Below are 25238 nucleotides of genomic sequence, written 5' to 3' on the forward strand. Positions count from 1 at the left end.
AGAAGATCAAGGATAATTCACTTCAACAAGGGACTTTAGGTGGCCAACTGAAGATCTCCCTCTTATACACACGATCAGACTATCTGGCGGACTTGGGAGGCGGCGGTGACAGAAGACCGGGCCAACGCTAGTAAAAGAGCTATAAGAAGAAAGTGGAGGCCCGGCAAGAAGAATGGAAGAGGGGGACAAGACCCCCAAAGTCGGAGGAAGACTCCCGGTCGGCAGTGGCAACGACGAAGAAGAAAGCCAGGCTCCGCCGCTAGTAAAAGAGCTAGCAGATGATGGAGGAGGAGTACGGCGAGAAGACCCTCCCAAGACGGAAGACCACCGGAGTTGTCCAATAAATTATTTTAAAAACGTGTTGTGTGTTTATTTTTATTTTTTTATTATTCTTTTTTTTTTTTTTACACTTTTTTTTTCACCAGGTGAATGGGTAGGGGTACATGGTACTCCAATACTCATCCACATAGGGTGAGGGGCCGGTATATGGGGGCCCCCTTATTAAAGGGGGCTCCCGGATTCCGATAAGCCCCCCGCCCGCAGACCCCGACAACCAACGGCCAGGGTTGTGGGGAAAAGGCCCTTGTCCTCATCAACATGGGGACAAGGTGCTGTGGGGTGGCCACAGGGCCCCCCTTCCCCAAAGCACTCTCCCCCATGTTGAGGGCACGCGGCCTGGTACGGTCCAGGAGGGCGCTCGCTCGTCCCCACCCCCTTTCCTGACCGGCTGGGCTGCGCGCTCGGATAAGGGTCTGATATGAACTTGCGTTTTTTTAAGCGTAGGGCTTCCCCCTTTAAGTCCATACCAGGTGACGGGGCTAGCGAGGTGTCAATCTCACCGATGGAGGCGGCGACATTGACCTCCTTTGCTAGTCCTGTCTACCTGGAGCCGTGTTCAAAATGAACTGACTTTTCTCCATGTGTGGGCAAGTCTATTCATTTCAAAAGTCCGGCGGACTCCCGCCATAGTCCGGCGGTTTGTCTGCCAGAAAAGTCTGGTCGTGTGTGAGCAGTCCCGCTCGATTGTGTGTACGCGGCATTAGTCATAACTGGATTGCATAGAACTTAATAAATGATGTGGGGGAGCCAACCTTTTAATTATCTGCTTCTAGACAGTTTTAGGTAGAGTTTTTTTATATAGAAAGCCCAGCCCTGTTTCAGTTATAAACAGTCTGGGTTAGTGATATGCTGGCTTCTTCCTGTTAGGACTCCAGAATACACCTGCATAGTCTCATGTCTAGGTCCATGAGTCAGAAAGAAACCATTGGCACAGCATGATATCCTTGTATTTTCAGGAGATATTAGCAATGGAAGCTTCCATACTGTGGTATAAGGGCATTTTTATTACCCATGATCCTTAGGGATCTACTGATGGCTCAGTTATCCATTTTGGAAGGGCTGGCCCTTTTAAAACATGAATGTCGTTAGTGTGCAAATACCATGTTTAGTGCAATACAGCAACATAAATGTCGATTTTCCAGTTGGTGGTATTGTGTTGCCTGGAGGGAAATATCTTTTGCAAGAGTATCTGGACAGTTGTAACTTCTGAAAGAATGCTGAGCTCACTGCTGAGTACTGTTGACTGTAAAGTTAATTATTTTAAGTCCTGAATTTCTGGTTTGTTCTGATTTTCAGGTCTTTGTATGCTTTCCTTTGCATTATACTAATTGTCGTTAAATGCAGAAGTACTCCTCTTTAAGTATTATTTCTTGTTACATCTTATTCTATAAAATATATTGCTACAGTTGTAAACTGTGCTATGTTTGATTTATATTTCTTCTTACAGTACATGGCACAGAAACTGAAATTTTCAGTTCTTTAGGAATATAGGGTTCAAAACATTTTCTACAAAATCCCGTACCAGACTCTCATCTGCAGCTCTGGCAGTGTCATGTTTTAGGCCAGTGATGGCGAACCTTGGCACCCCAGATGTTTTGGAACTACATTTCCCACGATGCTCATGCACTCTGCAGTGTAGTTGAGCATCATGGGAAATGTAGTTAGAAAACATCTGGGGTGCCAAGGTTCGCCATTACTGTTTTAGGCAGTAGTGGTGATATGGCTTTCAAACTAAATTTCACGTTATAAGGAAAATAAGCCCTATAGGTGGGGTTCAGTGCCTGGATGCTAGGGATTGTTAATATTATTTTGCCGAGAACTCTAGGTTTTTTTTTTTTTTTTTTTTTTAGTACAGTTACAATACAATATGATAAAGGAGCGTTAAGTGGGCCTTGCTCATAAGAAATTACAATCTAAGAGGGTGTGGCAAGTGGTACAAAGGGTTATAATTGTTGGAGATAAGCTGATTTTTGCTTTTTTTTTTATTTTTATTTTTTTTATTTTTTTCTATCCTGCATTTTATTGCAATTTTTTAAAAGGTGGTTTGAATACAGTGGGTTACACATTACAGCAGAGATATGCAATTAGCGGACCTCCCAGCTGTTGCAGAACTACAAGTCCCATGAGCATAGCAAGACTCTGATAACCACAAGCATGACACTCAGAGGCAAAGGCATGATGGGACTTGTAGTTTTTCAACAGTTGGCGGCCCACTAATTGCATATCCCTGCACTACAGTATTAATTATCAGCAAAATGTATACCCATGTGTTTTAGCTTATACAAAAATGATTACATCATCTTTTTAAAACATAAAAAATAAAATGTTAAAGCTGAAATCAAGCCACAGTAAATCCAACCCCTCCCATGTGACCCCTTTCATTGGATTCCTATTCCCTTTATGTCTAAATCAATGGAGAAATATATTCTTCTTTCTGTGCTGCCAAAACCTTCACCGCATTGGAGTGGTTGGGGTGAACCCTGGCGCAGAGATTGGGTGGCACCCGCCATCAACCAGAATGAAATCTGCTAGATGGTATAAAGACTGACATAGTTTTAGTTTGTTGGTCTCTGTCTTATATGCAGCAGTTTTAAACAGAATATATAGGGATTTCAGTAAAACAACTGTCGAATCTCACTTGTGCAGTAGAAGTAAAAATATTTTTTTACTAAGCTACTACCAGCCCACATGCTGTTCAGCATTGAAGAGGAGCTTTGAGAAGGAGGTCCCCCTCCCAAACCTTTGGTTCCTGGAGTGGACAGCCACCAGGCTCTTTGGTACCCAGGAAAGAATTTACCAGCAAGATGGTGGCTTGTACTTCCCCCTTCTTTTCCTTTCCATGGGGTGGGTTGGGGCAAGTAGATGTGTTGTTGCCTCCTCCCTTGAGAACTGGTTTTAGTGGCACCTTGTTTGTTTTGGTAAAGAGAATAACCACGCACACCACTAAAATTCATTAATATTTACTGCTCAGGTTTCAAAAATGGCTAAAGGTGTCTTATCCATTGACAGGAGCTCAGAGGAGAGGAGGGAGTATCCGCCAACCTGTCCAATGCCCCTGAAAGTTGGAAATTACTGAAGTAGACAGTGCTAATCCAATGATCTTCACTAGCTTTTAGGTCCCGTGTTGAGCGGCTGCACTTCTGCATATTGAATGAACACAAGAGATTGGCTACTTGTCATTGGCACCATTCAGAGAAATCTTTGCATTTTGTGAATGAATGCAAAGCATTCTCTGATTGGAAGAGGTGGAGAAGTGAGGCGGTGATGTCTTGCTCTCCATCTTGTCCAATCAGAGAATGCTTTGCTGATCACCCCACTGGTGAATGAAGCTGGAAGCATCAAGCATTTCAGACTTCTGGTTTTAGATTTGTCGTTCCCCAGCAGTGCTGACAAGGGAAGTGACATTAGGGTTCTACTATATACCTGACATCCCTGACGTCTCCTTGTATGCAAACACATAGGGGGCTTGCCAGCCTCCTATGTGATGGCAAACAAATTTGGTAAAAAAAAAAAATTAAACAAAAAAAGCTTTAAAAATCAAAGTAATACATATACAAAAAATGTCTTAAACCCCCCTGAAGACAGCGATTATGCTACACACTTTAGGTATCGACGTACGCTTTGGAATGTATGGAAACATTCTAGGATGGTTATCTCTAAACCAATAATCTGTAAAGGTATCCAAAGTGTTGCCTATGAACAACTGAAATCTGCGTCTTCTCGGGACTCTATCATGACTGGTCTCGGAGGAGGGTCATCCACAAGCCACCCACGAATATTATTATTATTATTATTATTATTATTATTATACAGGATTTATATAGCGCCAAGAGTTTATGCAGAGCTTTACAATATAAAATACAGTTATAATACAGTAAAATACAAGAGGATCAGAAGAGCTTACAATCTAATAGGGTAGGGCAGGTGGTACTTAAGGTTGTAACTGTGGGGAATGAGCTGATGGAAATGGTTAAAAGATTAGTTGAGTAGAGCTGTGATAGGCTACTCCAAAAGATTGAGTAGTAGAGCTGTGATAGGCTTTCCTGAAGAGATGAGTTTTCAGGAATGGCCTGAAGGTAGCAAGAGTAGGGAATAGCCAGACAGGTGGAGGTAGCGAATTCCAGAGGATGGGAGATGCTCTGGAGAAATCCTGGAGACGAGCATGAGAGAGCTTGAGAAGAGCGGAGAGCACAATTTGGGTTATATTTGGAGACCAGATTGATGATGTAGCTCTGGGCAGAGTTGTGAATGGTTTGAGCTTAGGGCCTAGGGGGTGTTTATGGGGCCAAACTACAACCTTCATGCTCCTACAGTAAAGCAGAAGGGACGCACAATTAGGCACACAGCTGTTACCGTCTTTCTATTCACAAAGGGTATGCACTTGTAGGTGGTTGTTTAAAGAGGAAGTAAACCCTGATGAGTTTACTTCCTCTTTCATTCCCTGCAAAAGTAAAGCATAATGGACTACTATGCATCGCATAGTAGTCCATTATGTGTCACTTACCTGGCACAGGATCCAGCGAAGTCACCGCTGTCCCCTGTAGTTCCGAGCGTCCATCTTCTTGGTGGGTCTCGCTGCTCCGGCGCTGTGATTCGCCGGAGCAGCGATGACGTCACTCCCACGCATGCGCACGGGAGCGACACTTGCAGCATATCGCCGCAATCTGCGGCTTACCCAATGCGCCTGCGCGCCGCTGTCTATGGCGCATACGCCGTAGACAGCGGTGGCTGTCTTCAGGTAAATATCTCCTAAACCGTATAGGATTAGGAGATATTTCTTGGACCTACAGGTAAGCCTTAATCTAGGTTTACCTGTAGGTCAAAGTAGTTTGTAAGGGTTTACAACCACTTTAAAGGTGCGTGGCGTGGGGAATGCAAATTCAACCACACCTTTTGCACATGCTTTTACTTGGCATGTATCGTAGAGATAGGATAATATAGCTTCTGGCATTTAATCAGCCAAGTATGAAGAGCTTGTAAAAAAATTTTTTAACTGCTCTAAACTTTCTAACCAACCTCCTAAATGACTGCATTTGTTATATTGGAAAAGGAAAGGCAGAAAACGTGAAAAAGAACTTGTGGGTTTAGCCAGTCATCTTTTTGTGTATTACATTTTTGAGCCCTGTGTAACTGGGAAAGCATGACGTGTTGTGTTCTTTGCCTGACTACTTTGCTCTAAAGCTGTTCTTTCTCAGAACCCTGGAAGGTATGACCAAATCACCTTCCCTGTATAAATTACCACTGCTGGGTATAGAAATGCGTGCGTAATTATCCTCTTAAGCCTGGATTCACACCAGTGCAATCTTGGAGATCGTGTGTGATTCGCACAGGTGCTGATCACATGTGATCGCTGAGCAATGCAAGTTCAGCCATACAGTTGTATGGCTGAACTCACATTGGATTCGCACAGAAAAGAGTGCAGGGACTTGTTTTTTCCCCCGCACTAGATTTGGATCGCATTGTTGTTCTCACCTATGCGATCTGATTCCTGTGTGAGTTCACAGTTCACACTGCAATCTGTGAACTAAACTGGGGGTGTCATTTAACTTTGTGAATGACACCCGCAGCAGTTCGCACAAGGCACTGTGATTCTCCTGCAGGAGAGGACCGATGCAGGAACTGGCGCTGGAATCACACTGGTTCCTGCATCACACTAGTGTGAATCCAGGGTAAAGGAGAAGTATGGCCAAAGCTTCTTTTGGCCATAATTCCCCTATGGATCACATAAGTGCACTTCGTTCTGCACTCCTGTGACCCATTTTCAGCCAACAGTGGGATAAAGCCCGCTGTCGGCTGACATCACTCAGCAAGTCCATATGGTTAGTATCCACCCAAAACCTTAGCTTTTTTTTTTTTTTTTTTTTCTTTTTTTGTTAATGTTAAACATTGGTGAGCCACGTTTTTGAGCGTTTATCCACGTTTATGAGCATTTGGCATTTTTTGTGGTCAGAAAAACTACTCCTGAACGCGATTTGTATGGCGTTGAGAAAACAACCCATAAACTCCACTGCTGATAAACGTCCAAAAACATCCATGTGTGCATGGACTAGGGATGAGCTCTGGCGTGTTCACATGGACCACGTGCAGAGCCCGCCAGGAAGTCGGCGCAGCGCTGCGCTAATCACAGGCAGTGAGACATTGCTGGATCTCTGGAGCTGCCCATCAGGGAAATGTCTCACTGCCTGTGATTAGTGCTGCGCCAACTTCCTGGCGAGCTCTGCACGTGCTCCATGCGAACACGCCTGAGCTCATCCTTAGCATGGACACATAAGATAACACAGAGGGGAGTTTATGGGCTGTTATAAAAATTAAAAAAATGCCCAAACTCCCAAAAACGCCCGTTTATGAGCTTCAGTGTGCATGGAGCCTAAAGATTCCTGTTACCTATGGAGAGTGCCAGCAGACTTGTACACTTTATAACATATACATAACATATACACTTTTTGTGACTTCTCTTTAAAGTGGTTGTATACAAATTTTTTTGACTTTTACCTACAGGAAAGCCTATAATACGGTAGGTAAAAAAATCTCCTAAACCTGTACAGTTTAGGAGACATTCCCCTCGGTATGCGCCGCTGACTGCAGCGGCGCATGCGCACAAGGGGATTCTCGGCTGTGGGCAGTGGCCAGACCCGGCCGGGATGAAATCTCCCACGTGCATGCGCGGGAGTGACGATATCGCGGCTCCGGCCACTCACAGCGCCGGAGCCGCGATACCCAGGATAAACGCTGAGGGAGCGTGTCAACTCCCTCTGCGTGGATCGGACCTGATGTCGGGGCCTCCTTCTAAGGTAAGTATTTCATAATGAGCTAGTATTCGGTGCATACTAGCTCATTATGCCTTTTCCTTTGCAGGTAGAAAAAAAAAATCTGCAGGTTTACTCCCGCTTTAACTAGGGGGTTGTCGTATAACTGGTAAGCGTGCATTTTTACCATTGAGGTGGCGCTTTTTGATGCATGGGTTTCTCAACGCATTTCTGATGGACAACTATTCTGCTGTGTCTATGATAGTACTAAATAAGAGGACTCTTTATCACGTGGACTTTTATTTTTATATTTTCATCTTTGTAGAATGTTTTTGTATTTATGTGTAATACATGCACAGTTGATCGTTATTATTATTTATGTTTGTTTATATTTTCTTAGCACAGCTTAATATATTGATATTGAACATTTACTGTGAAAATTATTTCATAGTAGAGCTGCTGCTTCTTGTATTTCACTTTATACACTATAATTGATGCACTTTTAGTTGTGGGCTTACACACAAGCAGTTTTTTTTTTTGTTTTCTTTAAATATGGGTGTAACACGAATCCTGGTCATAAGTGGACTTATCCTTTAATAGATTGTGTACAAGTCTACACATGTAAACATTGTTTGCAAATTGCAAGTAACTGACAAATACATCAGGGTTCTGTATAATGTGCAGATTTCTGTTTGAATCCCATGACAATTGGTCATGATAGGACAGGATCTGTTTCCAAGTTACTTCTAGAGGATTTTTCTTGATTAATACACATAGGAAAATAAAGCTTTCAGGAAAACAGCAGCTGCCTGTAGCTGGTATTTTTGGAAACTATTTTCAAATCTATCAGAATACAGAAAATGATTTATTATAACTGCAATTATATTATGTCAAACAGGATCAAAGTAGACCTGAACTCTGAAGATTTGCTATGATATAAGGAACATTTAGAAGTGTTAATGGTGCCTAAGCGGAGTTCTGAAAAGTGTACCCTCTTCTTTTTTTTTTTCTTTTTTTTTTATGTCTGAAATGTACTTACTGAAATGTAAGGGCTGCTTCACACAATGTGCAGTGACCTGTGTTTTTATTTATTTATTTTTGTGCTGGATAAATGCAAGCCACCGCTAAGGCACATAGAAAACCATTGTGGCCTGTTTACACCACAATGCTGGTCTGACGTGCACTGCAGAAATTTAGCGCAACACGCTGCAGTGTGAAGACATGAATGAATTGTGACTATGTGACACAAAATAAAGTTAAAAAAAAAAAAAAAAAAAAAAAGTTAAGCATTGTTTCCTGCCAGAGCTCACACCAACAGCTGCCCTCGCAGTAAATTCTGCGTTTTACTGTGAAGGCTAGTGTGAAAAAGCCTTGAATGTGTTGTCTAGGCACTCCTATGCCTACAGCCTCATAGCTATTCATCTGCACTGTGAGATGATCTTATGCCACGTACACACGACTGGAATTTCCGGCAGACTAGATCCGACACAATCAGTCCATCGGACAATCCGATTGTTTGTGGGCTAATCCAATAGTTTTTTGTTCAAAAAAAAAATCAGACGGACCTAGAAATAGAACATGTTTCAGATCTGTCCGACGGACTCAATTCCTATCGGGAAAACCGTTCGTCTATATGCTGGTCCGACGGACCAAATACGACACAAGGGAAGCTATTGGCTACTGGATATTGAACTTCCTTTTTTAGTCCCGTCTTACGTCATCGCGTTCAAAAATAAGGGACTTTCGAACGGATTTAGTCCGTCCGTGTGTGGCCAAGTCCGTTAGTTCGGAAAGTCTGTCGTAACTCCGCCGGGAAGACCGCCGGACCTAGCCTGCTGGAAAGTCTGGTCGTGTGTACGCGGCATTAGTCTCTGCTGCCTGTTTTTACTAGTCTCACAAAATCATGGTACAGGGGGGTCAGGAAGACATGCTGCGGGGGGGTCAGGAAGACATGGTGCGGGGGGGTCAAGAGGTCATGATACTGAGGGGTCAGGAAGGTCAGGAGAGCATGGTGCAGGGGGGTCAGGTGTACACTCATTCAGCAGATCCCTTGCTCAGTAGTAACCGCCAGCTCTGCTGATGCCCCGCTCAGTAGTAACCGCCAGCTCTGCTGATGCCCCGCTCAGTAGTAACCGCCAGCTCTGCTGATGCCCCGCTCAGTAGTAACCGCCAGCTCTGCTGATGCCCCGCTCAGTAGTAACCGCCAGCTCTGCTGATGCCCCGCTCAGTAGTAACCGCCAGCTCTGCTGATGCCCCGCTCAGTAGTAACCGCCAGCTCTGCTGATGCCCCGCTCAGTAGTAACCGCCAGCTCTGCTGATGCCCCGCTCAGTAGTAACCGCCAGCTCTGCTGATGCCCCGCTCAGTAGTAACCGCCAGCTCTGCTGATGCCCCGCTCAGTAGTAACCGCCAGCTCTGCTGATGCCCCGCTCAGTAGTAACCGCCAGCTTCTCTCCCTCTCTCTCCCTCTCTCTCTCCCTCTCTCTCTCCCTCTCTCTCTCCCTCTCTCTCTCCCTCTCTCTCTCCCTCTCTCTCTCCCTCTCTCTCTCCCTCTCTCTCTCCCTCTCTCTCTCCCTCTCTCTCTCCCTCTCTCTCTCCCTCTCTCTCTCCCTCTCTCTCTCCCTCTCTCTCTCCCTCTCTCTCTCCCTCTCTCTCTCCCTCTCTCTCTCCCTCTCTCTCTCCCTCTCTCTCTCCCTCTCTCCCTCCCTCTCTCTCTCCCTCTCTCCCTCCCTCTCCGCTCTGCTGATCCTCTGCCCCTCATTCTCTAGTCCCATTCACCTTCCGCTGTAGCGTTCCTAAGTTGCACACCACGCGTGCCATCTGCTAGTTCCTCCGCTCCAGTCCGGACCCTGCTCAGCTTCCTGCTGCTCCATGCTGCACACCAGATGTGACTTCTGCACCAGACACTTCAGGAATATCTCATACCTGCAATACCTCCACAACAAAGCAAAGCTTAAGTCGAATAAACACCTCTCAGAAGCTGTCTTTAAAGCCTTCTATGGAACAACAACATGAAGTATCATTTTTGAAGTGAAGCAAAGCATACACAACATGTGAACAGGTGCTTTAATTGCCATTCGGGCTGCATTCACACCTGGGCGTTTTTAAATTGTGGGCAGAGATTTTGCCTGCAATTTCAAAACGCTATGCTAAAATGACAAATCACAATGTGAATTTCAGATGCCATTTATTTTAATGGCACCTGAAAATGCAGTACGGTTCTGTTGCAATTGTCGTGCAATAAATCGCGTTGCAATCACAGCAAACCACATTGCGTGATGCTTGTTGCCCAAAAAGATCAGGAGCTTCCAAAAGCTGCCTTTTTTTTCTTTACAGCCACAAAACATCTCTCAGGTAATATACAAGGCTGGCAAGTTCTTCCTAGTCACCACCACTAGAGAAGCTTCCGTTTTCTTATGGGGAAGACCAATCCCTTTAAATATTTTCCTTGAAATGTGTCATAATGAATTTAAGGAAAAATTCCCTGTCTCTTTTCCCTCTATAGAGGTGACAAAGACAGATGTAGACAAGCGGACTGTGCCACGATCACCCTGCAAAAGACCATTGACCATGGTAGATGTTACTGAGGCAGGTCATCACAAGATGTCAGGTGCAGTTCCTGCAAATCGAGGTAAGTAGAAAATTCTGGACAGCCACCCTCCAAATGAAATTTCTTGTGCCTTTATTAGAACATCGGGATCACACTGTACATGTCACAGCAAAGTAATACGGAACTAAAAACAGCTGGCGCGTTTCACACTAAACGTAGTGCTTACTCATAGCTAATGATCACTAAAAATGCTAACAAATATATACTATTTGTAATAAAACATGTGACTGAATGGTTGATTAATTGATTGGCTGAAAAAATCAGTCCTGCCAGATGACACCAATCATGTGAGGTCTCAGCACATGTTGCAGAACCATCGATCCCAAACTAAACCAAGTTGTGATCATACAATATGTAAGCACAAAGATATAGTATCTGTGCACAAGTAAATAGTGAAAATATGATATATATATATATATATAATACAAACAGTGATTAAGAATGAAAAAAGTCAAGTAGTAACAAAAAATATATGTATACAAATGAATGGGTTGTAATAGTGAAAAACATCCTATGTGAATATGTGAAAGTAAAAATTCAACTAATGACCATAGAAAATGGTGATAATGTGAATGTGAAAATTACCACAAAAGAGTAAATGAATGAATTATAAAATTGTGTATAATAAAGATGTTAATTCAAAACTATGTAAAACAATGTGAATCATGTGAAGAGCATGTAAATAAATGGTTGCACATGCGAATAATGCAAAATGACATATTTTAATAAAATGATAAATCGTGAAACTAACTTTTTATAAAGTGTAAATGCATGTAAATCCTCAATATTGTAGACATATCGGTGGACCTAGTAAAATCAATGGAAGTGTACAACTCAATGTCTACATATGCAAGCAGGCTCCAGCAACTCTCTGTGTAATGGTGCTTAAAAAGCCTGCAAACAGACATAGAGGGATGCAGTTCACCATGCATTTACCGATGTGCACAATGAATGTACATGTTAGTATATAGACAGATCAATCCATTTATATTTGTAAAGCTTGAATGCAGACAGACATCGCGCCATGCAATTCACCATGCATTTATCAATGTGCACAGTGGATGTGCATGTTAATGTAAAGACAAATCAGTCCATATATATTCATAGGATGTAAATTAACTTTGTATAAACTGTGAATGTGTCTAAATGCATGTAAATCCTCAATATCGTAGCAGTGGACCTAATGAAATCAATGGAAGTGCACAACTCAATGTCTACATATACAAGCAGGCTCGAGCAACTCTCTGTGTAATGGTGCTTAAAAAGCCTGCAAACGGACATAGAGGGATGCAGTTCACCATGCATTTACCGATGTGCACAATGAATGTACATGTTAGTGTATAGATAGATCAGTTCCTGCAGATGAAGACTATAAATGCTCCTTATTCAAGGAGGTACCAGGTGAGGCATACGCCACTCAATACTAATTTATATTAACCTGTCTAGTTAGGTCTGCCGGTTATCCTTTACTTTTAGTATCATGTTTTAGGAGGCCTATGTGTTGTTTCATACAAGATAAACTAGTATACGTTTTGTATTTTTCTGTTAAATGTCTTCATCAAGCTTGGGTTATAATAAGCAGGGAAGTACAAGCATCCAGTATCTTATTATATTCTATTGAGGATAGCAACTATCATTTCCATTTTTGTTTACAAACGATTTTTATTATTTGCAAGGTCAGAGTATAAAACAATTAAAGTGATGGTACAGGTATAAAAATATGTAACAATAAATGTAGTACAGGAATATATCAAGTATTAACCACTTTTATATAGTCAATATTACAATAATGTGCAAATTTATAGATATTATTCTTTTCTATCATTTCCATTTCTGAATATTCCGACTCCTCATTTGTGATCTTCGTTAAAGTTCCCACAGGAATATCAGGACCCCTTTTAAGGGCCTTGGCAGATAGGTAGCCTTGGGGACTTCGCGGAATTAAACTCTGCATTTTTTTTTGTTTTTAATTGGGCCCCCAGAAGTTGTTAGTATGCTGTGCATACTAGCACATTATAGCTAAGAAATCCTGAAAATTATAAATCCTACCTGGGTTTTTTTTTTTTTTTATTATTATTATTTTTTGTTTTAGGTTCAGACCCACTTTAAGCACAGTAATCTCACCAATACAGTTGATGGAAATAAAGGAAACATTTAAATAGTTTAAGTTTCCACCATCAGTCAAAAACTGAAAACCTGGACCTAATGTACCACCAATGAATTCCTGACAACTGGCCAAAGATCTAATCAACATATCTTACCAGTACCATAATTGCACAATGCACATATTCACTAAAATCCTCCATTACATCCTTCTTGTTACAAATAATTTAAATGTGACCGTTCACATAAGTCTCTTCTCATGAGGAATGCCATTATAATGTCTGAATAATCTTATGTGTCATCACAGGTTCTTCTATGAAACAATAAAAACGTATCGCTGTGCATGACTATGTTTCTTATATGCCATAAAATGAATTCACGTGTCATCATGCACAAATACATATGTCAAAGTCTAAAGTCGAAGACTTGAATACATTAAAGGATATCTATTGTCACAGGATACACTTATATTTTATAAAGTCACCATTGTAATAGCAATACAAACTGTTATTTTTGACCATACATTATAAGCTTACTTGAAAAATCTTCTTTTTTATGTTGTCTTATTTTAGGATGATCAGATGTTTCTGATTTCAGGTGGCTATTCCAGAGTACCCCCAACTTGTAAGCAGGTGCTGACAGGATGGATGTCTGTGAATTTTTTAGCCCTGTCTATACTTTGGGCTCCTGTGTTAACTGCATTATTTGCAACGATACCTCACATGTGTGGTGTGATCACCATTTATATATGCTTGCGGGACTTGCGTATGCATTTGCATTTACGGGAGCACTTTACATTTTTTTTTTTTTTTTTTTTACACTGTCCCTTTTTTATTATCAACTTCATTGCTATCACAAGGGATGAACAATTGACAGGTCTTCAATATGGAATTTATTAGACCCTAGACCTCTCCTCTGGCCTCCAATGCAGCTGGTGAGACACAAGATTGGCCTGATCGGCTGCTTCACTGGCCAGTAACAGGCAAGGAAACAAAGAACTGAAACCTGAAGTGAAAAAATACTTGTTGCTTCATGTTTCTGATGACACAGAGAGGGAATGAATAACATCAGTTTCTCTGCAATATACTAGATGCTGCCGGGCAAGGTGCAGTACAGAGAGATCAGGAGGGCCTAGTGCAGGGGGTCTGGAGGACACAGCGCATGGGGGGTCTGGAGGGCACAGTGCAGGGGGGGGGGGGGGGTCTGGAGGGCACAGCGCAGGGGGGGGGGTTCTGGAGGGCACAGCGCAGGGGGGGGGGTCTGGAGGGCACAGCGCAGGGGGGGGGGGTCTGGAGGACACAGCGCAGGGGGGGGGGTCTGGAGGACACAGCGCAGGGGGGGGGGGTCTGGAGGACACAGCGCAGGGGGGGGGGGGTCTGGAGGACACAGCGCAGGGGGGGGGGTCTGGAGGACACAGCGCAGGGGGGGGGGGGTCTGGAGGACACAGCGCAGGGGGGGGGGTCTGGAGGACACAGCGCAGGGGGGGGGGTCTGGAGGACACAGCGCAGGGGGGGGGGGTCTGGAGGACACAGCGCAGGGGGGGGGGGTCTGGAGGACACAGCGCAGGGGGGGGGGGTCTGGAGGACACAGCGCAGGGGGGGTCTGGAGAGCACAGCATGGGGGGTCTGGAGGGCACAGTGCAGGGGGGGTCGGGAGAGCGTGGGACTGGAGAGTTCTGGAGGGCACATTACTGGAGGGTCAGGAGGGTTGCTGTAACACAGCTACTTGTTCTGGTGCTCTGATCCCTGCTGGTCTCCTCTCAGGTCACATAATGTCACCCACTTGAATTGGATGGGAGGACCGTCACAGATCAACGCTCTGCACTCAGGGCTGCAAGAGCCTAAACTAGCCAACAGCGAATCCCCTTATGAAAGGTGAGTGCTGCGGGGCAGGCAATGCCTCTGCCTAGAACTGGCTATGCTTGCCGGTGTCCTATCATATAGAGTTCCCCATCGGATAGTGTCCGCTGTGTACTGCGCATGCGCAGTACACAGATTCCGAAAATACCCAAAGATGAACGGCGCCTGCGCCGTGAGTCCAGGTTCTAGCCCCACCATCCAAGTGGACATAGAGTTGGAATAAAAAAAGCCGAGCCCGAAGTGTGGCGAGCGAAGCCCTCTAATTTTGCCAGCCCTATGTCCGCTTGGATGGCTACCACCTCGAATCACGGCGCAGGCGCCGTTCATTTTCGGAGATTTTCCGAAGCTTCTGCTCGCTTGCGCAGTACGGGGTGGACAGTATATGATGGCAGGACACTATATGCCAGAACACCGGCTTGAGAGCTCAGGTGACAAGGCACCTTGGCTCTTTCCTTCTCTCTGCAGCTCTGCCAATCGATTTTGGGGGGGGGGGGAACTTGCGGACCTCGATGGTGATCTACTAGTCACCTGCCCACGATCAACGGGTAGATTGCGATCCCTGGGTAATCGACCCCCTGCTCTACACCTTGTTCAACTCGAACGCTTTTTATTAATTGGGGAAATTCAAAGTGCCTAAATGGCACCAGTGCCAAGCGAGCGACCTCCTGTGCTTACAGTGCAGCAGGGCAGCTTCAGAGCATGGGACATGATAGCTAATGGAGATCACTGTAGAAGCAATGCTTAATTCAGTGATTTTTTTTTTTTTTTTTTTAGCTTCCAAGGTAATCCCCCAGGTATGGCACATACATATATACGTTGGTCAGAGCTGCATAGAAAATTTTGATATTCTTTAACTTTAAAATGTTTTGACTGGGGTTCTGGTTTAAAGGTTTCTGAAAAGTACAAACTTCTGTCATATAAAAACAGTATTTTAGCTCACTTCAATCTCAGCACAAGTTGTCATTGAGTGTGTTTAATCACTTCTTCTGACCAAGTATATAATCTGTGTGATCCGCATAGTTGTGAAGATAAAAATACATGGATAAAAGCAGATATGTACCAATCCTACTCATTATAGGGTGTTTCTTACCTCACATGACTAGCTATGGCTCAATCTATCATCTGACTTAGCATTTTGTAATCGATAATCAGATTATATAACAATAAAACCTGTAAACTGGCAGAATTCCAGTAAGACATTTCCATAGTTTTCAGAAGTAATTTAGACTTCTGAATTAAATTATTACTTTGGGAACAAAAGTATACCTCTGTGCTTCCTCGGTGTAAATAAAAATATATCAAATAGTTGAACGCACTGTGTATGTGAGAATACAGTATATTTTTTAAATTGAGTTGCTGCAAACACCCACCGTTCCCAAAAGTAAAAGCAATGTATTTATGTAAATGGTGTTGCGCAAACTATAGTGAATCAATGCATTGAATCAATCACATCAATAAATCAAATATACTTAACCAAAGTGAATCACATAAAGTGCCTTGCAAAAGTATTAACCCCCACCCCCGGCATTTTTTGTGTTTTGTTGCCTCACAACCTGGAATTAACAAATTTTTTTTTTATAAGGACATATATAGGACAAAATAACAGAAAAAAAATCAATGTGCGTAACTATTCACCCCCTAAAGTCAATACTTTGTAGAGCCACCTTTTGCGGATATCACAGCTCCAAGTCGCTTTGGATAAGTCTCTATGAGCTTACCAAACCTTAACACTGGGAATTTTGCCCATTCCTCCTTGCAAACCTGCTCCAGCTCTTTCAAGTTGGATGGTTTGCGCTTGTGAACAGCAATCTTTAAGTCTGACCACAGATTTTCTATTGGATTGAGGTCTGGGCTTTGACTAGGCCATTCCAACACATTTACATGTTTCCCCTTAAACCACTCAAGTGTTGCTTTAGCAGTGTGTTTGGGATCATTATCCTGCTGGAAGGTGAACCTCTGCCCTAGCCTCAAATCACACAGAGTGGTACAAGTTTTGCGCAAGAATATTCCTGTATTTAGCACCATCCATCTTTTCCTTAACTCTGACCAGTTTCCCAGCCCTGACTGCTGAAAAACATCCCCACAGCATGATGCTGCCACCATCATGTTTCTCTGTGGGGGTGGTGTTCTTTGGGTGATGTGATGTGTTGGGTTTGTGCCAGGCAAAGCATTTTCTTTTGATGGCCAAAAAGTTAAATCTTAGTCCTCATCAGACCAGAGCACCTTCCTCCATAAATACAAGTCATTTGGAGTGATGAGACCAAAATGTAGCTTTTTAGCCACAACCATAAACGCTACGTTTTGGAGAGGAGTCAACAAGGCCTATGATGAAAGGTACACCATTCCTATTGTAAAACACAAAGGTGGATTGCTGATGTTTGGGATGTGTGAGCTACAAAGGCACAGGAAATTTGTTCAAAATGTATGGCAAGAACACAAGGCCAAGTTGACCTGTCATTGACTACAGCAGAATAAAGTGAAGGTTCTGGAGTGGCCATCTCAGTCTCCTGACCTCAATATCATTGAGCCACTCTGAGGAGATCTCAAACATGCAGTTCATGCAACACAGCCCAAGAATTTACAGGAACTTGAGGCTTTTTGTCAAGAGGAATGGGGCAGCCTTACCATCTGAGAAGATAAGGAGCCTCAGCCACAGATACCACAAAAGACTTTAAGCTGTGATTGATGTTAAAGGGGGCAATACACCATATTAACCACTTGCTTACTGGGCACTTAAACACCCTTCCTGACCAGACCAATTTTCAGCTTTTGGTGCTCTCACACTTTGAATGACAATTACTCAGTCATGCAACACTGTACCCAAATGAATTTTGTGTCCTTTTTTTCCCACAAATAGAGCTTTCTTTTGGTGGTATTTGATCACCTCTGGGGTTTTTATTTTTTGCGCTATAAATGAAAAAAGACCGAAAATATTGAAAAAAACGCATATTTCTTTGTTTCTGTGACAGAATTATGCAAATTATTAATTTTTCTTCATAAATTTTGGCCACAATTTATACTGCTACATATCTTTGGTAAAAAAATAACCCAAACTAGTGGATATTATTTGGTCTTTGTGAAAGTTATAGAGTCTACAAGCTGTGGTGCGAATCGCACAAAATTGATCATATCTGATGTACTGGTGGTCTATCTCGCTTCTTGTGACCCGAACAAGTCAGGAAAGTACAAATACCCCTCAAATGACCCCTTTTTGGAAAGTAGACATCCCAAGGTATTTAGTAAGAGGCATGGTGAGCTTTTTGATGTTGTCATTTTTTTCCCACAATTCTTTGCAAAATTAAGATTTTTCATTTTTTTTTTTTTTAACTTTTCTCCACAAAATTGTCATTGTAATAGGTTATTTCTCTCACATGGCATGTGTATACCACAAATGACACCCCCCAAAAAATTCTGCTACTCCTCCTGAGTATTACAATACCACATGTGTGGGACTTTTTCACAGCCTGGCCACATAGAGAGGCCCAACATGCAGGGAGCGCCATCACGTGTTCTAGGAGCATAAATTACACATCTAACTTGTTGACTACTTATTACACTTTTGAAATACCAGGACAATGACACGTGACACTGATGACAGATGGCACTGATACATGGCAATGATGACACTTATACGTGGCACTGATGACACGTGGCACTGATGACAGATGGCACTAATATGTGGCACTGATGACACTAATATGTGGCACTGATGACACGCGGCACTGATGACACGTGGCACTAATACGTGCCACCGATGACAGATGGCACTAATACGTGGCACCGATGACGTGTGACACTGATGACAGATGGCACGTGACACTGACAACAGGTGGCACTGATGACAAATGGCACTGATACGTGGCACTGATGACAGATGGCACTGGGGACAAATGGCACTGACAACAGGTGGCACTGGGGACAGATAGCACTGGGGTGGGGCGGATGTCACTGGGGCGGATGGCACTGGGGCGGGATGGCACTGGGGGAGGATGGCACTTTTTTTTTCTCTCTGTGCACTGACGGCTGCTGCAGCCATTCATCTCTCCCCTCTCACACGCTGTCTGTGTGAGGAGGGAGAGCGGCGCTGAGAGATGATCTCATATGAGATCATCTCCCATTGGACACGCCGATCACGCTGTAAACGGCCGCTGTGATTGGCCGTTTACAGCGATCTGGGGGGAAACGGCGAACACAGAACTTCCGCGATGCGCGGCGGCGCGCATTGCGGAAGTAAACAGGCCGTCCAGGGACGGCCAATTGCAGGAAAGCGCCCGCTCTAAGGCCGTAAATCGGCTATAGGGCGGGCGCGAGGTGGTTAAGAACCGGGATATGTAAACTTTTGATCAGGGTCATTTTGGGTCGTTTCTGCTGTGGTTATAATTTAAAGAGTAAACACAGTTGATTGATAATAAATGGCTTCCACCAAACACCAACCATGAATGAAAGAAAAGTTTTTGTGTTATCATTCATATTCTCTGAAAGATGGCCAAGAAAATTCTCCCAGGGTATGTAAACGTATGAGCACAACTGTGTGTGTGTGTGTGTACAAAAGTATGTGTGTTTATATATATATATATATATATATATATATATATATATATATATATATATATATATATATATATATATATATATATATATATATATATATATATATATATATATATAATTTTTTTGGAGTCGCATTGAAGAGATATTTATAATATAAGCACCACTATTTTTTACTTTTATTGATTTATTTAAAGGTAAAAATATCACTTACATTTTGCAATATTTCAGTGGCAGCTTGATTTTAGGGAATATTTTTTTGTCTAGGCGCAGTGGTGGGTATTTAAATTGGGGCAGATTATTTGAATACCAATAGTTTTTCTTGATAACATTATATTACATATTCTTTTATTTACTTAACCACTTCAGATCCGCGCTATTGCCAAATGACGGCATTAGCGCGGACCTACATTTCCGGGACTACGTCTATTGACGTCGTCCCGGTTACGAGCGGCCTGCGCGCCCCCTGAGGGGCGCGCGCGGCGCGCTCTGTGATCGGCGAGTCCGTGAGACTCGCCTGATCACCGATCCGTGTAAGGGGTCGATCCCGACCCCTTATCACGTGATCAGCTGTCAGCCAATGACAGCTGATCATGTGATAAAACGGAGCCGGTAATCGGCTAGTATTCCTCCTCGCGCTGACAGCGCGAGGAGAAAAAAAAAAAGCCGATCGCCGGCGGCCGTGTTCGGGACATCAGTCCCGATCACGGCCAGCAATTCAAGCGGACACCTGCCCCCTGCCAGTGCCCACCTGCCACCCGCAGTGCCATCCTGAAATAAAGTAAGTGCCCCCTGTCAGTGCCACCCATCAGTGCCCATAGTGCCCACAGTGCCACCCAGCAGTGCCCACAGTGCCACCCAGCAGTGCCCACAGTGCCACCCACAGTGCCACCCACAGTGCCACCCAAAATCTGCCTCAAAGGTGCTGCACCCCAGTGCCGCCCAGCAGTGCCGCCCATCAGTGCCCAGCAGTGCCGCCCATCAGTGCCCAGCAGTGCCACCTATCAGTGCCACCTATCAGTGCCCATCAGTCCCATCTATCTGTGGTACCTATCCGTGCCACCCATCCGTGCCATCTTATCTGTGTCCATCTTTGCCCATCAGTGCCGCCTTATCTGTGCCCATCGGTGCCGCCTTATCTGTGCCTATTAGTGCCGCCTTAACTATGCCTATCAGTGCCCACCAGTGCAGCCCATCAGTGCCCACCAATGCAGCCCATCAGTGCCCACCAATGCAGCCCATCAGTGCCCACCAATGCAGCCTATCAGTGCCGCCTAATCAGCGCACTTCAATGAAGGAGAAAAATGACCCGTTTGCAAAATTTTATAACAAACTATTAAAACATGATTTTTTATTTTTATTTTTTTGCATCTTTTTTTGTTTGTTTAGTAAAAAATAAAACTCCGAGCTGTAACTAAATACCACCAAAAGAAAGCTCTATTTGTGGGAAAAAAATGATAAAAATTTCATTTGGGTACAGTGTTGTATGACCGCGTAATTGTCACTCAAAGTGCATCAGCGCTGAAAGCTGAAAATTGGTCTGGGACTGAGGGGGGTTTAAGTGCCCAGTAAGCAAGTGGTTAAACATAAATGTTTAGTAACTGAAGTGCATAAACAAAACATATTTGAAAGAAACAAAAAACAAACAAAAGAACTTAAACTGAATATATCAGCTGGGCCACATTAAAAAAACTTCAAACGCTGTCCTTTCATCACAGTACGTCTTCTCATGATGTTTCATTCGGGCCAGAAGACCTTGCATCTTCATTGCATCGCTTGCATTTTGCTTGCATTCCTGCTTTACCCATATGCAGAGGAACGTCATTAAAATATTTTTAAACTGAAAAAAAAAAATAATAATAATAAATTCCCAAAATGGGTCTTTTATGGCCTGCTGCCATTTCTTTTCCTCAAGGGGAGAATAAAGCTCTCAAAGCTATCCGCAAAAAGATCACAATGTTTATAAGGTGCTTAGAAGGTTTCACTTTAATTTTTACTGCTTGCCCTTCCTCCTCACTTAGAGCCTGGTACAGATGTGCATTTCTCTTCAAACAATCCTACAGTTTGTAGTTTACATAGATTTGCAAAACAACGGGATAAAGAAATATTCCTGAACTTTGTTTTATCTTGTGGTTACTGTAAAATTGTGTGAATGCAGTGCATGTTATCTCAGCTTGGATTCATTGAATGAGTTTTAAAAAAAAATGTAAATATTGCAGAATATACAGCCTCCTGCTACATAATTAAGTTCCATTTCATGCTGAATAAACTAAATGATTAATGTATCTTAAATAGAAAACTATCTTAAACCGATTTTTACTCCTAAAAGCATTTTATGTAAATAAATTTGATAAAAATCCAAAAAATCTTTTTTTTTTATCAATTGTTTTCCACCCTGTGCAGCACTGTGATTGGCTGCACATCATGAGGAGCCCTACTGTGTCTCGATCACTTACGGTTTACCGTGAGCTGTCAGTGACAGCTTGGTCACATTTCTGGGGGTGCCAATGGATTGTGTCCTCAAAAGGAAACAAACAATGAATATACAGACTCTCACAAAAGTGAGTACACCCTCAAATTTTTGTAAATATTTTATTATCTTTTCATGGGACAACAATGAAAAATTACACTTTGCTACAATGTAAAGTAGTGAGTGTACAGCTTGTATAACAGTGTAAATTTGCTGTCCCCTCAAAATAACACACAGCCATTAATGTCTAAACCGCTGGCAACAAAAGTGAGTACACCCCTAAGTGAAAATGTCCAAATTGAGCTCAAAGTGTATATATTTTGTGTGGCCACCATTATTTTCCAGAACTGCCTTAACCCTCTTGGGCATGGAGTTCACCAGAGCTTCACAGGTTGCCACTGGAGTCCTCTTCCACTCCTCCATGATGACATCACAGAGTTGGTGGATGTTAGAGACCTTGTGCTCCTCCACATTCCTTTGAGGATGCCCCACAGATGCTTAATAGGGTTTAGGTCTGGAGACATGCTTGGCCAGTCCATCACCTTTACCCTCAGCTTCTTTAGCAAGGCAGTGGTTGTCTTGGAGGTGTGTTTGGGGTCGTTATCATGTTGCAATACTGCCCTGTGGCCCAGTCTCCTAAGGGAGGGGGATCATTCTCTGCATATGTGACAGTACATGTTGGCATTTATGGTTCCCTCAATGAACTGTAGCTCCCCAGTGCCGGTGTTCTGTCGTGATGTGCCCCCCCTCCCCATCGGATAGTGCCCGGGCTGAAGGGCGCATGCGCCGTACGTAACAGCACATTGTGACAGCGAGACGCGCAGGCGCACAATAGCCGACAGAATTTTTATTTTCTGTCAGATTGTGCCCCGTGATCCCGGGGCGCGTTCATGTCCATGATGGGCGAACTTGTGGGTCGGAATTAGATGGCCAGTGCAGCAAAATAAAAAAAAAATTTTGATGGGCGGATCTTGTATCCAAGTGGTACATTTTCAACCAAACAGCGGCTGCATCCATCCAGTCAGATGCAGCTGCTGTTCAGGTATTCTTAACGCTGCTGGTACCAGCTTTCAAAATACAATTGTTGCCACTGCAAATTTCTTCTTCTGCGCTAGAGCACATAAATGGAGTAGGGTGTTACAAAAATAAATAAAGGAGCTTTAGCCTTAGATTGAGCACTGAACCTATTGTGGTGATAGATCGGATATGTGCACAGAGGTGGATTACACTTGCTCACTGAATATAAGAATCACAGCAGGACATGCACTGGAGACAATGACTTTTTACAATTACATTTTATTGTATCATTATTTATTAATATTTGTGGATTGTGTCATTATTTGCTATGCATATTGCCATTTAAAATGATATATGGTTTATTATAGTGATGCATTTTTTAAATATTTTATATAATCTAATTATAGCTTCCTAGGAAAATGTTTATACAAGGAAGTAGAACTGAATTAATTTAATATTTGTTTTATAAAGTTGAAAATACAAATGTGAAACCTGTTTGTATTTTATGGTCTATTGCAGATCAGCAGGAAGTTGACAGCAGAATAGTGAAGAACAAAGGTACATTGTCTCTTCTGTATACAAGACTATTAAAGTGTATGGAAACCCTAAAGCTGGATATACACATTCAGTTTTTTTTTCATTCAACCAGCAGGCGGAACAGAAAAAAAAAACTGACAGGTCCCGTCCCAACAGAAACAGTGGGTGTTATTTACGAAAGGCAAATCCACTTTTTACTACAAGTGCAAACTACAAATGCAAAGTGCACCTGGATGTGTAGTCGCTCTTAATCTGAGGGGTAGATCTGAAATGAGGGGAAGCTCTGCTGATTTTATCATCCAATCATGTGCAAGCTAAAATGCTGTTTTTTATTTTCCTTGCATGTCCCCCTCCGGATCTACAGCGACTTTACTTCCAAAGTGCAATTTCAAGTGCACTTTGCACTTGTAGTGCAAAGTGGATTTGCCTCTAGTAAATAACCCCCTATGTTGATGCAGGGATCTCCCCCGCCACACTACTGTATCCTGACAGGAGGGAAGTGCTGATTGAATGTCCAGCATGACCGCTCGACAAAGGCCAGTCGTTAGAACAGACAGCTATACACACAGACAGACTACCCTGCTTACAAGAAATTTCTCTTTATTTTCCTATTTTTATTCCCGTTTTTTGTTTTGTTTTATCATCATTATTTATTGATATTTTTGTATTGTGCTATTATTTGTTATGCACATTATCTTTTGAAATCTGAGGTGGTATATGGTTTATGAGAGTTATGCACTTTTAAATATTTTATATAATTTTATTGTATAATTACAACTTTTGGAAAGGTGTGTGTGTGTGTGTGTGTGTGTGTGTGTGTGTAATAAAAAAAAAAATATACATATATATAATATAAATTCTCTCTCGCTCTGTGTGTGTGTATAATATCCAATCTTCTCTATCTATCTCTGTACACACACAAATATAACTAAGTTGATTTATTATTTTGTTTTATAGTGTTAAAAAAACACACAAAACCCATTTGTATTTTATTATCTGTTACAGGTCAGCTGGAAGTTGATAGCAGAAAAGTGGAGAACAAAGGTAGAGTGCTAAACCTTGTCTCGTTGTACAAAACTTTTGTTTAATAAGTGTGCATACCATACCTGTTGAGCTTGTAACAAATTCAGAAGTGTCCTGTGTCCTTTGCACACTTTCTGTGCATTTAGGACTAAAGAATAATTGGCTCTAATTTGGTAGAGATGTGAGTGTTTGAGTGGAGGGGTGACACCACTCATTTGACAAAAACGCTGTGTGTTGTCAGCTGAAAACAAGGCTTGAAACTAAACTCTATGCATTAAATACACAAATTATAGTGTCATTCAGTGTCAGTCATTTTATTTAAAGCCCAATTCCAAGCACAGTGTTTTGTTTTTACATTTTTTTTTTTTTTTTTTTTTTTACAGTGCAAATTGGATGTGGATTTCCCTGCATCCAATTTGCAATTCACATGTCAGGAGATTGTGACTGGCTCTCTATGGAGTCGGTTCACACATCTCTGGAGCGGATCCGGTGCGAATTACACAGAAGTCCTGTGCATTTTCTGGTCTGTTTCAGGTCCAAATTCAGCCAAACATTCGTGCTGAAATCAGACCTGAAACAGTGAATAGAAACCCACCGGACCCCTCCAGTGAACCACTCCACTCCGTTCCTCAGTGTGAACCGAGCTTTAATATTTGCTTTTTCACATTTAACTCACAGTTGGTTGTTTTTATTTACTTAAATGGCTGTTTCTAAGATACACTGAGCTGATTCCAGAAAATACAGGGATCCATAGTTCAATTCACTGCTGCATCAGGGACACCAGTTCCGGCATTGTGCTTCGGCTTCTTCCCTCTGCTTTGTCATTCACCAAGTGCAGCTACAACATCACAAGGTGTGCTTTGTGGGAGAGGTTGGAGGCACAACACAAAAAACATTCCTACTGTAGTTGCCATTCTGATGCAGTGGAGAGCTGGAAGTGTGGTTGCTTATATTTTTCAGAATATGGAACAAATGTGAGTTATAGCAA

At 42.8% G+C, this 25238-nt stretch overlaps 1 protein-coding gene across 2 annotated transcripts in view; it reads left to right on the plus strand.

Moving 5' to 3' along the window:
* CASP6 (caspase 6) overlaps positions 1–25238 on the plus strand; it is a 58890-nt gene that overhangs the window by 8253 nt on the left and 25399 nt on the right. Inside the window, exons 2-4 of one of the 2 annotated variants that reach the window (XM_077476729.1) lie at positions 10589–10714; positions 23210–23248; positions 24233–24271. In XM_077476729.1, coding sequence (XP_077332855.1) covers positions 10589–10714; positions 23210–23248; positions 24233–24271 — 204 coding nt within the window. The remainder of the gene's footprint in view (positions 1–10588; positions 10715–23209; positions 23249–24232; positions 24272–25238) is intronic. The other variant, XM_077476730.1, reaches the window with a different exon arrangement.

The sequence above is a fragment of the Lithobates pipiens genome, unplaced genomic scaffold, assembly GCF_037356315.1.
Source record: "Lithobates pipiens isolate NorthernLeopardFrog02 unplaced genomic scaffold, aLitPip1_a1.2 Scaffold_13, whole genome shotgun sequence".
Lineage (NCBI taxonomy): Eukaryota > Metazoa > Chordata > Amphibia > Anura > Ranidae > Lithobates > Lithobates pipiens.